This window comes from Panthera uncia (assembly GCF_023721935.1).
Source record: "Panthera uncia isolate 11264 chromosome B2 unlocalized genomic scaffold, Puncia_PCG_1.0 HiC_scaffold_24, whole genome shotgun sequence".
NCBI classification, from domain to species: Eukaryota; Metazoa; Chordata; class Mammalia; order Carnivora; family Felidae; genus Panthera; species Panthera uncia.
This window is the reverse complement of record NW_026057580.1, coordinates 111639636-111651873: the sequence shown is the minus strand read 5'-3', so window position 1 is coordinate 111651873 and position 12238 is coordinate 111639636. Positions and strand designations below refer to the sequence as shown.

The 12238-nt window shown below is 46.2% G+C and overlaps 1 protein-coding gene across 1 annotated transcript in view; it reads right to left on the bottom strand.

Moving 5' to 3' along the window:
• The window catches only part of IGF2R (insulin like growth factor 2 receptor), a 102951-nt gene that overhangs the window by 76409 nt on the left and 14304 nt on the right, over nt 1–12238 (bottom strand). The window contains exon 2 of the mRNA XM_049654536.1: nt 5380–5519. Within this exon, the coding sequence (XP_049510493.1) occupies nt 5380–5519 (140 nt within the window). The remainder of the gene's footprint in view (nt 1–5379; nt 5520–12238) is intronic.

Genomic DNA, 12238 nt, shown 5'->3' with positions numbered 1-12238 from the left:
CTACAGGCCAGGCCGCGCCGGGTCCTGCAGACCCTGCGCGCCAGGCCGCGCTCACCAGAGCCCGCCAGACCAGGCCGCGCTCCAGGCCTACCAGGCCTCGCCTGCAACCCTCGGCGCCCCCGGCCGAGCCCAGCCGAGCTCGCAACTCGGCCTCGCTGAGGCCGCAAGCCCCGGCGGTCCCAACTTCGCAGGCGGCCTCAGGGCCCACCGCACGGCCACCGGGCCTCCCCAACACCTCGATCAGGGCCTGTCAGACAGGCAGACAGCCCTCCCCGTGCTAGTCACCAATGTGCTCCAGCAAGGCTTCCCCCGTTACCCACTTTCCCTTCTTTATCGTGTCGTGCCCTTCAACGTGTACTATTCACGTGTCCTTTCACCAAACCAAGAATCCTCCTCGCTGCCCGATTTTTCCCTCCAGCTGCTGCCTCATTTTGCTGCCCCTCTTTGTATTAACACTCTTCAAAAGAGATTTCTATTCTTGCTACCACCAATTACCCTCCCCTCTCTGATACTCCCCCCTCCGTCCCTTGCACTGGCTGCTCCCCCAGAGCCACCTGACTCCCTCAGCTCCAAGTCTTTGCTTAAATGTCACTTTCTCAGCGACACTTACCCCGTTTAATATTCTTGAACACACACACTCCCGAGACCTCCAGCACTCCTGACTGTCCCTCCTTTTCTTTTTTACATCCATCATACTCTAATACGCTACCTAGCCAGTATTTGTGTTTGTCTCCCACTCAACTACTAGTATGTAAGCTCCACAAGAAAAGGGATTTTTGTCTGTTTTAGTGACTGAGTCATTCAAGTATTTGTTACAAATAAATAAATGAATATTAAGTGTTGGCTGTTTCAAAATATAATTTATACGTATATCTTTTCAGATGTGACTTAACCAAGTAAATCAGAATAAAATATACAACTTGTTCAACTATCCCCATAGAGTTAGGGTGGGCCAGCACATTTGCCACAGTTAACAATGCTACAAAAAAAAAAATAAAAAAAAAAAAAAAAAAAAAAAAAAAAACAACTTGTACAAAAAATCTGTATACAGTACTAATTCCTCTACTGGTTAAGATTTACAAAAGTAGGTTATGGGAATCTGGGTTTTAAAGTCTAACAGATATTATTGCCAGACTCTCAGGAGAGGCCGTAAGACAGAAACAGGAGTTCTATCTAAAACTCTCCCAGATATCATCTTAAATATCCAATAGAATTATATGTTTTTTTAAAAAAGGAAAGAATACAGGGCTTAAGAGGAAAAGAGATTTTCACATCTTAGGAGTCAGAGATGCAAAATTCAGTGCAGCGATCAACCTGAATGACTGTCATAGATTTCCCCCAGTGCGCACAAGAATCAAACCATCCAACTAGCATCTGAAGTCAGGGGCCAGCCTCCTGAGAGTAAAGGAAGTCACTTGATGCGGCAACGACAACCGGATTCACTGTGTCCTACCCAGGTCACCAGCGAGAAGCCGGTCAGAATCCGAGGCTTTGACGGTAAGTAACCGCAATTACCACCCTTCCCTGGTGGGTATGTTACTTCAGCTACATGTGCTAACAGGTTTCCTGAAGTAGATATACATAGTTTTTTAGCCCTCAGAAAGATTAACTCAACTAAGGCCAAAGAATTAGCATTTGGGATGTCAGGAGGAATGTGAGCATAGTATTTCTACCGACTTGCAATGTTCAATGTTATGACTCCAACCCACAGGTTACAACTGAGTCGCAACTGATTGAGACGGGTGACACAGTACTAGAACTTAGAAATTCTAAGAGAATTTCAGGCTTATGAGAAGTTTCAACTATTAAATTTGTAATTATTGTTAGTGCCTAAGTTCTAACTTTCAGATCAGACATCTGAAGTACTTTAAAAGGAAATCAAATAGGGGAAACGTATACGTCGTTTTAAATTGTGGTGAAGGTGGTTCAACTAGGTCGTAAACAGAACCAAATGATGTTCACGGGTCCCCTACAAATGGCTGCTGAACTCTGCTAGATTTATATACGTAGCAGTACCGTTTGCCTAAGAAAGAACTAATGCAAGATTTTTTAAATCAAAACTGATGTAGTGTTGTTTAAACCAAAGTTGAGGTCTTACTATCCGTTTCTAAGAACAGAAACGGCCTTTGTGGGCACTAACGCACATCGATGACTACCTTCCCAAAGGGTTACAGAACCACCATCTTCCCGTTTAAACTTTCTGCACATTTGATAGAAGAAAAAATGAGATTTCATTATTGCTTCGATTTGCATTTATACCTGGCTTACGAATGAAGTTGCACTGAGCATCTTGGATTTCTTCTATTGTAAACCGCCAGTCTTCAGACTGCCATTTTTCCTTGGGTTCTTGGTCCTTCGCCTGCACCCCGCCCCCGCCCCCGACCTTTTTTTAAGTTTATTTACTTATTTTGAGGCAGGGAGGGGCAGAGAGAGGGAGAGAGAGAATCCCAAGCGGGCTCTGCACTGTCAGCGCAGAGCCTGACACGGGGCTTGATCTCACAAACTGTGAAATCATGACCTGAGCCAATACCAAGAGTCGGACAGGACACCAAGAGTCACCTCGGTGACTGAGCCACCCAGGTGCCCCAGGCTGTGTGTTTTTCTAATCATTTATTAAGAGAAGCTCCTACCACCCCTAGATTATATATCTGTTTTGCTACATTTCTTCCCGATGTTCTAATCATTTTATTTTAATTTTAACTGATCTGTAATTTCTGTTATAGGGTACGAAGGAGAGGTCTAAAGCTGTTTCCTAATAGATAAATTGCTAAATTACACCCAAACTTTTGGTTATGCATTAACTTCTCATATATATTTTGATCTATTGCTTTCCTAGCTTTTCTGTTCTCCTGCCTATTGGGAGCTCCAGTTTTTGTAGCTGTTTTCAGAATTCACATTTTTTTTTCCTTTCTAACAAGTTCATAGGAAGTTAGTTTCTCAGCTGCCCTCTCAGAGCCGGGAGTTCAGACTTCTCACCGTGGTTCTGCATATCACCTCTCGAACTGTCCGATGTGACCCTATAACTCACAAAGCAACACGGCCTCAAATAAGGACACAGGCTCTGGAGCTTGCCTGTCAGCATTCACGTCCATAATCATGCAACCTCTGACAAGCTCCTGTATCTATTTTGTGCTTCAGTTTCTTCATTTATAAAATCAGGGAAATGGAGTCACCTACTTCAAAAAGTTGCTGAATAAGCTGAAGAAGATATTTTACTTAAAAACATAATGCCTGGCACATAAGCGCATAACAAATTTAGTTATGATTTAGTTATGAAACCAAATTTTTTAAAAATTTTTTTCATATTTATTTTTGAGAGAGACAGAGTGTGAGTGGGGGAGGGCCAGAGAGAAAAAAGGAGACAGAGAATCGGAAGCAGGCTCCAGGCTCTGAGCTGTCAGCAAAGAGCGCAACGTGGGGCTTGAACCCACGAACCATGAGATCATGACTTGAGAAGTCGGACACTCAACTGACTGAGCCACCGAGGCGCCCCAAAACGAAATTCATAATAACACAGTCGGTTATTTCCATTATATAATACAAGTTAGCAGAACTAGATCTGACTCAAGATTATCTCTGTGCTACTGTGAAAGTCATTTGCACCCACTTCTACTAGTTTGCTTTCTTGAGGTGAAGGACAGGGCGATGCTGAAAGTCTCCATTACCCAGCGTATGTCCTCTCCCTCTGGGAGTGTGAAGTTCAGGGGAAAGTATCTGTCGTGTGTGTCTGGGAGTAAAATGAGACCAGAAACTGCTAGTTTGTATCTTAATCAACCTGTAACTTGGCTTTCAATTCATCTAGTTACCTCTGGCTTCTCCCCTTTAACCAACCTCTCCTATTCCATTGGGCCCAGCTTCCTAAAAATGCATTTTATCAGATCACCTCCCCCATTACTGTCACACAGAATCTATGATGGATCCACTACCAACATCTCAGAAAAGATCGACTCTCCCGCCTGGTTTTCAAAGCCAACTCAACTTGGTCATTGTCAAATTCTGTCCAGCCAACCTAGCTTCACAAATCATACCTCTAGCGATTTACTTGTCTGTATCCAATAGCCATCTGCTACACTGTATTTCATCAGTCGGAAACACTGTAGTCAAATATTATAGTGAAGTCAAGAGGAAAACTACCTTTCCTTTTTCTGGAAACCTGAGTAACCCTGACCAACAGGCCCACTAGTGCCCTCCTTCATGAAGCATCAAAACAGAACAGCAGGAAGTTGGCCATATCATTTGCAAGTTTTTAAATCTATGAGAAAATACAATTTGTCCAACCCACGACTTCAGAATAACATGGCGCTTTCTCAGACCTCTGTCCTGAGCCTCAACCCCCTCTTACCAGTGTTTCCAATCTAGACGGTGTCCCCGTCGGAAGAGAAGAAACTAAGAGAAGCTGCCTCTACCAGCAGACCTCACAGACCTTACTCTTATCGCCCTAAACATTACTTTCTAAAAAGCCCTTTTAACCGTGTTTAGGCGTTTTCATTAAAAACGACAGACAGAGCTACCACGGCAAGCTGACCCTCCCAACTGCAAACACCTGAGTGCCCTCTCCCAGCTACCACCCTGTCCCCAGTCACACGCAGGCCTTTGTTTCGTGACTGTCCTTCACGGTCACATTGCACCGTTCAAACTGTGTTGGTCGAAGGTCACGACGGACATCCACGGACCAACCAAGAGAAAGGGCTGCCATGTGTAGCCCTGCCCTGTGTCTCTTCCTTTAAGCCTCCCCACCCCCCGCCCTTTGCTGTTCCCTGTAACTTGGTAGGGCGGCTGCTGTTGGCCACCTTGGGCCCCTCATCCTCACCAGTAAGAAAGGGATCCTAACCCCAAAGGAGGGCATTTGGGGAAATGAAATGAGTCCTGGGAAAGAAAAGTCTGCACTTCTTTCTCTTGGATTGGTGGTTCTCAGGACTATTTAATTTTTAATACAAGCTGAAAACTGGTGACCACCTCTTGTCCCATGTGAATACGGACAACCTGAAGGGTAGAAGCGGGTCAGGGGCTGGGCACCAGCTGGAAGAAGTAAGTGTGAAGCAGGGAGAAAGTAAAGATGGGGTTTAAGAAAAACATAAGAAGGCAGAGCCATATAAGAAACATCCTTCTGTATCAATAGATACAAATGTGCACAATTCTTCGTGACAATAGATACAAATGTGCACAATTCTTCATGATTGGCCAACAGTATCCACTAGATGGAAGTAAGCTAATCTGATTTCACACTGGACATCTAAAATTGTTACCACTTTATTATAAAAGATGAAAAATGTATATAAGCACATATAAGCATACGTGTAGACAGCTCTATGTACATAGTCATTTTTGCAAAACTGGGATCCCACACAACCGGTAAAGTAAGGAGAACTTTCTACTTACCCACAGAGTGATAGCTGCTTGTCTTGGAGTCGTACATACAAACAGCACTTGCTTGCCCACACTGGGCAATATCCAGATTTCCACAGATGCTGATCTTATAAAGCATGTTATTTTTGGTATCAACAGCTTCCCATGTATAACTAGAAAGGAAGAAAAACAATTTGTCACTGTCACTGATCTACCAATAATTAAGCTTCTCCCTGGCTTCACATGCAAGCCACATTTACTTAAGACTGCCACAACCTAAAAGACACACTTTCGTTAGCCAAAAAATACTAAAGTCAAACTATGTTAAGTTGAACAGAAGCCAGGGCAGAAACCACTAAATACCACCTCGCGCTGGTTCAGTCCGCCCTGAAGCTGCCACAAGACTGACCATCATCAAAATACTTAAAACTCTACCATTAAACAGTATCAACTCACATAAGTAACTGCCCCAGAATCACGTTGAATATAAGATCGCAACCTTTCCAATCAGCACTGGAATGCTGAAGAGCCAAAGAATTGTTTTAAACTTTGGTTATTCTATATAAACACTAGCGATGGCATGAAAGACAGTCTCCGGTTTTACCTCTTACGGCTACAGTTCACATCCAAAGGGACAAGACAAAGTGGTGCAACGAATCAACTATTGGCTTCAAAATCAGACAAACTTTACTTAAGCTGGACCCACTACATCAAGCATTTTACAGGCATTCAAACACTCTCCGTTCAAACCTCTGCCAAGTAAACACCGAGTACTTGTTAAGGAGGCAATCTGCATACTTGGGACAAAATGACGGCTTGTCCGTTCTGTCAAAACAATTATTCTCCATTCTCTACTCTTCCTGGGGAGAATGTTTTGTCGTTTTTGTAAAACAGGGGTCATTTCCTCAGCAAGGCTAAAGACAGGAAATGAGGAAAGCAACGAAAAAGTTCCTTGCAAAATGCAAAGATACTGTATTAATTCAACAGTGGCTGGAGAGAAGGCTTAGGAGTTGTTGGAGTGGGGGTGGGGGGGGGGGGACACCTGGAGGTCGCTGAACCCTGAGACCACTGAGGTGTAGCCAGAGCTGATCTCCCCAAAGCAGCACCTTGATGACAGAAGGCACTCGCTCACAGAAGTGGCGATGCACTTCCCAGAGCCCCCTTCCGCCGGGCCTCAGGACAAAGACTCCACAACCCAGCAGGCAACATGGCCCTCCCCTGCAGGGATGTGGGCCCCCTCTCCCCCCCCCCCACCTCCAGCAGCCCTGTCCAGTAACAGAAGAGCCCCAAGAGCGGGGTGGTGGCAGGCAAGGAACCAAGCATTCTCCCGAACCTAGGTGTGGGGACTGACCAAAATTTCCGTGCCAAGAAGCAAAGGGACAGGAACACCCCAGAGTGCTCCCCTAGAGGTTGTGACAGCCAGCTACTGGAAACCTGAAAAACGGGCCGGGCGGGCGGGAGGTAAGGCCAGGCTCAGAAGCAGTTACCATTGAACTAAGCTTCTTGTTTTTATTTTGTATTTTTATGTTTTCAAGCTTAGTTGACACACAATGTTAATTAGTTTCAAGTGTGCAACATGGTAATTCATTCTCTCTCTTCCTTAGGCTGTGCTCACAAGTGAAGTTACCATCGGCCACCATACAACCTGTTACAATACCGTGGACTTTATTCCCTGTGCTGTGCCTTTTATCCCCGTGCCTTGTTCATTCCGTAACTGGAAACCTTTTCCTCCCTCTCTCCTCCACCCAAGTTATCTACGCCCCCAGGCACCCCCTTCCCTCTGGCATCCACCAATTTTGAACTCAGCATCTTTATCAGTAACCCCTTAGAGTTATCTCCTAAAGTCATGAGGGCTAAAGACAAGAGAAAATAACCCAAGTATGACCAGGCATGAGAACGTCATCAATAAAGGCCTGTTTCCTTTGACCTTCACTAGCCTTTCTTTATTCATTTGCTTCACAAATATTTCTTAACAACTCACTGCAGAGGCACTGAGGGGTGCAGCGATGATCAGAGACCAAAAGCCCCCTGCCCTCCAGGGGAGGACAGAACATAAACGGGTAAACAAATACACAGTAAACAAAAATAAAATGAACAGGTAAGCCATTTCACACGCTGGTACGCCAAGTGCAATGACAAAACAAACCAGCGTGGGACAGGAAATGACCAAGGGCGTACTTGAGCCTGGAAAGTCTTGAGATAGTGTTTTCCCTGGGACCCGAACAACAAAAAGGAGCAACTCGGGAAGATATGGTGGGAAGAATATGCCGGCAGATGGACCACTGCTAGGCCCCGAGGAGGGAATGAATTTAGCATCGTGACAGAAAAGGAAAGAGGGCAATGAGGCTGGAGGGAGACGGGTAAGCAGAGCAAGCAGCAGGTAAGGTCAAGGACATGGGGAGGCTGGCTACACCAGGGCTTTGCTTTGCAGAGTAAACAATGTCGTTTTCATCTAGTACTTGAAACAAAGGAAGGCCACTCAAAGACACTATGGGTCTTTCCTTAAAATTTTAAGGTAGTGTTTTTACTTTGCAGAGTATTAGCAAAACTTTTCTATTAATTACAGTTAATTTTTAAAAAATGCTAATCTCTTATTCAAGAGCAACGGCCATGTTTTTCTGGGATACTAACACATCAAATCTAAAACCTTAATAGTGGTATCATGAAAGTGTTTCACAACCCTGAGTATACGAGCAAGGTACATAAAGGTATCATTTTAGAATGAATCAACTAGTAGGAATCAACTCTAAAGCAATCCACACAGCGCCTAAAATGCTATGCTTTTCTTAAAAACAGAATTCCGCTGCTGGTTTCGCAGAGGTGATATTTAAATAAGGTAGTTGTAAAAAGTGTGTGTTTAGGGAGCAGAAAAGAGATGGGGGGGGGAGCAAAACGGGGAAGATTGTCTTGATTATCTGGAAATCAGTGTCCCTAGCAAGAAAATTGTTGCCCTGTCCAATTTTATTTCTTTTCTCCATTTGCATTTCCTATTTGCTTTGTCAAGATTTATCAAAATGGTAAGTGGCTATGGGAGTGAGGGGCAATGAGGACCCTATGAAAGTTCTTGGGCCCTGGCTTCTTTCTGGGGGTTGCCAGAGCCACCTACCACAGGGCAGCCCCTCCAGGCTGGCACCTTAAATGACACTCACAAACCCAACCTGAAACACCCAGGTTCGAAGACTCCTTGGCCACGCCACTTAAAAATGACGGAATGGCCACGGCATGTTTCTAATCTACACTACCAAGCGTCTGGAAGAAAATATATGCAAGCTGAGTGGAAATGCAGTCTACACACACACATACACTTGCGTGCACATCTTGAATATGTCTGCTATACAAACATCTCCCGCAACGAGACAGGTCTGAAAGCCTGTGGGCGTCTCCTTGAATCTCTAACACCCCAATCTGCATCAAGTCTTCCAGGTCACCGTGGCTTCTACCCTATACACCACCCCCACCCCCACCCCGAGGGAAAGGACGGGGCACAAGGAGGTGTAACAAGGGAGAACCACAAAGGCCCAAGGAAGCAGTTGGTCAATGGGAAACAGCACCAGCAGCCCTGCCCGCTGTCCCAGCCTTGCGACATTCGGCCAACATCCTCAGAGGAGAGGACGCAGCCGATTCCCAGTGAAAACTGCTCTTCTGGACACGTCTTCTGTGCGAGAACCTTGGCTTTGAAAAGTTAGCAAAAGCAAGCAAGACCCTTGCCGTTCTACCTCACTTTCCAGAGCGTGAAACGTAGTCAGCCGACGTCCCCCTCCCACTCTCCAAAAATCCAAATTCATTTCCATGCAAACCTGACGATTCTAGATACGCACGTAGGCACAGTAAGTCCTCTCGATCCACAGCTGTGACACCAGCACGACTGGCAGTGCCCACCATGCAATGCTGGCTCTTGGTCGGTGTCCCCAGCCGCATGGCTCCTCAGGGTGGTCACGGCCTCCCCTCCCAGAACGATGACGAGCAGGCCCAGGGCCGCCGGGAACAAAGCCGTGGGGGACCAGGGCGGTGGCTCTGCACGCCTCTCCCAGCAAAGCCACCGTCCTCCCACGGTCCCGAGCACCCTGGCCTGAGAGCCAAAGATCCCAAGGCTCAGAAGACCAAGTCCCCTGCCCAAAGCCACAGAACCATGAAATGTGCCTGGTCTACCTGAGCTCCAAGGGCAAGTGCTTAACCACTCCAGCGAACTGCTTCATTTCGTTTCAGTTTTCAAAAGCGTTTTTAACTTCGCAGAAAATAGTTTCAATTACAACACTGAAACTGACAAAATATTCCACAAAACTTTATAGTCCTGTCGCAATAAATGCCTCCAAAACGACAGATTCCATCCGTACTGCGTGGGCTCCCAGACTGAGCGAAGCCACAGTGAGCCCGTGGAAGACCCAGGCTGCCCCAGCCACGGTGGCCCACAGACCGTGCACTTGCCGAACTCGAGCTCCCCCCAGGGTTTGCACTTCTGCTCTCGACCCCCGTCCGCTTCCGCTGCTCTTCTGCACAGTCTGAACTGCCGAACCCCAAAGGTGCCTTCTGCAACCTCTTTCCTCACTCACCCGGTGGTTCCTGAAGAAAGAGCATCGATCCCTGAGCCCCTACCCACAGCTGCCCTCGCCCCCCTGCATATCCAAGCTGGGTGAGGACGCCACTGAGAAGGAGACGCATCTCACACTTACTCTCCTTTAAAACATGTACTTGGCTCAGCGGAGAGCTGCCCTTTAAAACCCCAACCAAGAGTCTCACGGTGTCACCAGAAACTCAGAAATATCCTACGATCACTCCTTCGTATCCAGCAGGGAATGGTGGAGGGGGCAGAAGTCACACACAAGGCAAATGACTTTGGACAGCTCTGATTTTAAAGTGGATCCTGCTCCTGAAATGTGCCGCGAACATGGACAATTTCACCATAAAAACCGAGCACACAGGCCAAGCCCTTCCCTTATAGAAAGCTCAAAACTGTCTGCCCCTGACTGCAATCCCACCGCCCCTGCTGAAAGTGTCCTGGACGACCACAGTCAGGCCATGTGTCTGTTCGGTGGACAGAGGCTCCATTTTAATCTCATTTGGTTTGAATTTCATAATATCCTGAAAGGTGTTGGCAGATTACCAGTGAGAAGGAGGCACACAAGTAGCATACTGTCAACCAAGCCAGAAGCAGGAAGGCATTTCCACTCTCCCAATACCGCTCCAGCAAATGCCACACGCGGGGCCCGTCCTGGTCAAGAATAAACCAATCTAGGGGCAGCGACGAAGAAGCAAATCCAGCTGGCCAAACACAATCGCCTGGAGCTCAGAAAGCTTCATGAAGAAACGCAGAACCATCTCCACTGACTGAGGTCTGTCCAGAAGAAAGAAAATTCAAAAGGAAAAGCCACAGAGGTACACCTGGACAGTAGGCTTAAACTATTTGAACTTGGCATCTTACTGGGACAAGTAAGTTTTCACATCTGTCATCACTGAATACCTGCAAAACCGTGGTATCTTGCAAAACGGAATTTGGGGTCCTTACATTTTTTAAAACAACTAACATTTTAAAATCAAATACATAAAATTCAGTTACGAAATGTAGGATATGTGGCGGCTGGGTGGCTCAGTCGGTAAACCGTCCGAATTCGGCTCGGGTCATAATCTCTCACGGTCCGTGAGTTCGAGCCCCGCGTCGGGCTCTGTGCTGACAGCTCGGAGCCTGGAGCCTGTTTCGGATTCTGTGTCTTCCTCTCTCTCTGCCCCTCCCCTGTTCACACTCTGTCTCCCTCTCTTTCAAAAATAAACAAACATTAAAAAATTTTTTTACTAAATAAATAAAATGTAGGCTATGCCCAACGTCTTAAAGAAAACAAAAAATCTCAGGAAACTGAGTTCCTTCGCTCCAACACAAAACAGGTCCATGAACCCTCACCAACTCTTCACACGTAGTGCCACACAGCCACACTCCTGAATTATACCTTCGTTCCCTCACGCTCTATGAGTCAGGGTTATGGTAATGGTCATGTAGCCATTAAACTTTTTATTACTGGCCTACAATTAATTATTGGTATAAAAAGCAGTATACAGGTATGATGGAATCAGTAATAAAATTAATAAGCATGTGCAAATCTATAATTTGGTTTCTTTTTTAAAAAAGAACAACAAAGCTCAGTAATATACGTTCTAAATTCACAGCACACAATAACTGGCTTGAGGAATGTTTCTCTGAATCTAGAGTGAGCAGCAGATCTAAAATTTGGGGGACGAGGGGGAAAGTCTTTCCAACCTGAACATCAAAAAAAGATTTTCCTACTTTTGGCCTGCATCCAAGTCCTCTTGCAGAATATTCCGGAAATCGTTTGGCTCACTTCTGCCCCTTATCATTACCAGATAGTTTCTCAGCTCGTATATCCAGCTCACTAACCTTCAAAAATCTGGAACGGTCTCCTAAATTTAAGAAGGGGGAGGGGAGGATGCAGGGGGAAAGGAGGGCGCGGAAAGAGGCAGGGTTTCCAAAATGGACATTTGCAGGAGAAGGACAAGAGCTTGCTGTGACCACTGTTGTCGACAGCTCTCTGCGGCTGACACCAAGGGAGAAGAATCTGATTTGGCACGATAAATCTGCACCCCGGTCTGAAGGCCAGGGGACACATGAGTTTGACACAGCATGGCAAAAGCTTATATAGGAAGTACTTCACTTCCTATTCTAACAAACCCACAAAGCTGTGGATAAAGATATGAGGCCTGCACCAAAAAAAAAAAAAAGGCAAGAAAGTGCCAGACGTCAGCTTTTGGTTTTCCCAGGTAGTTCCGCAGGGTCTGGGAGCGAGAAGCCAGCTGGCTAGAGAGGCACCCGGCTGGAAGCAAGGCTCTGAGACGGCACCAGAGCCTAAGGCGCCACGGGATGGGCTGGGGGGGGGGGGGGGGGGGG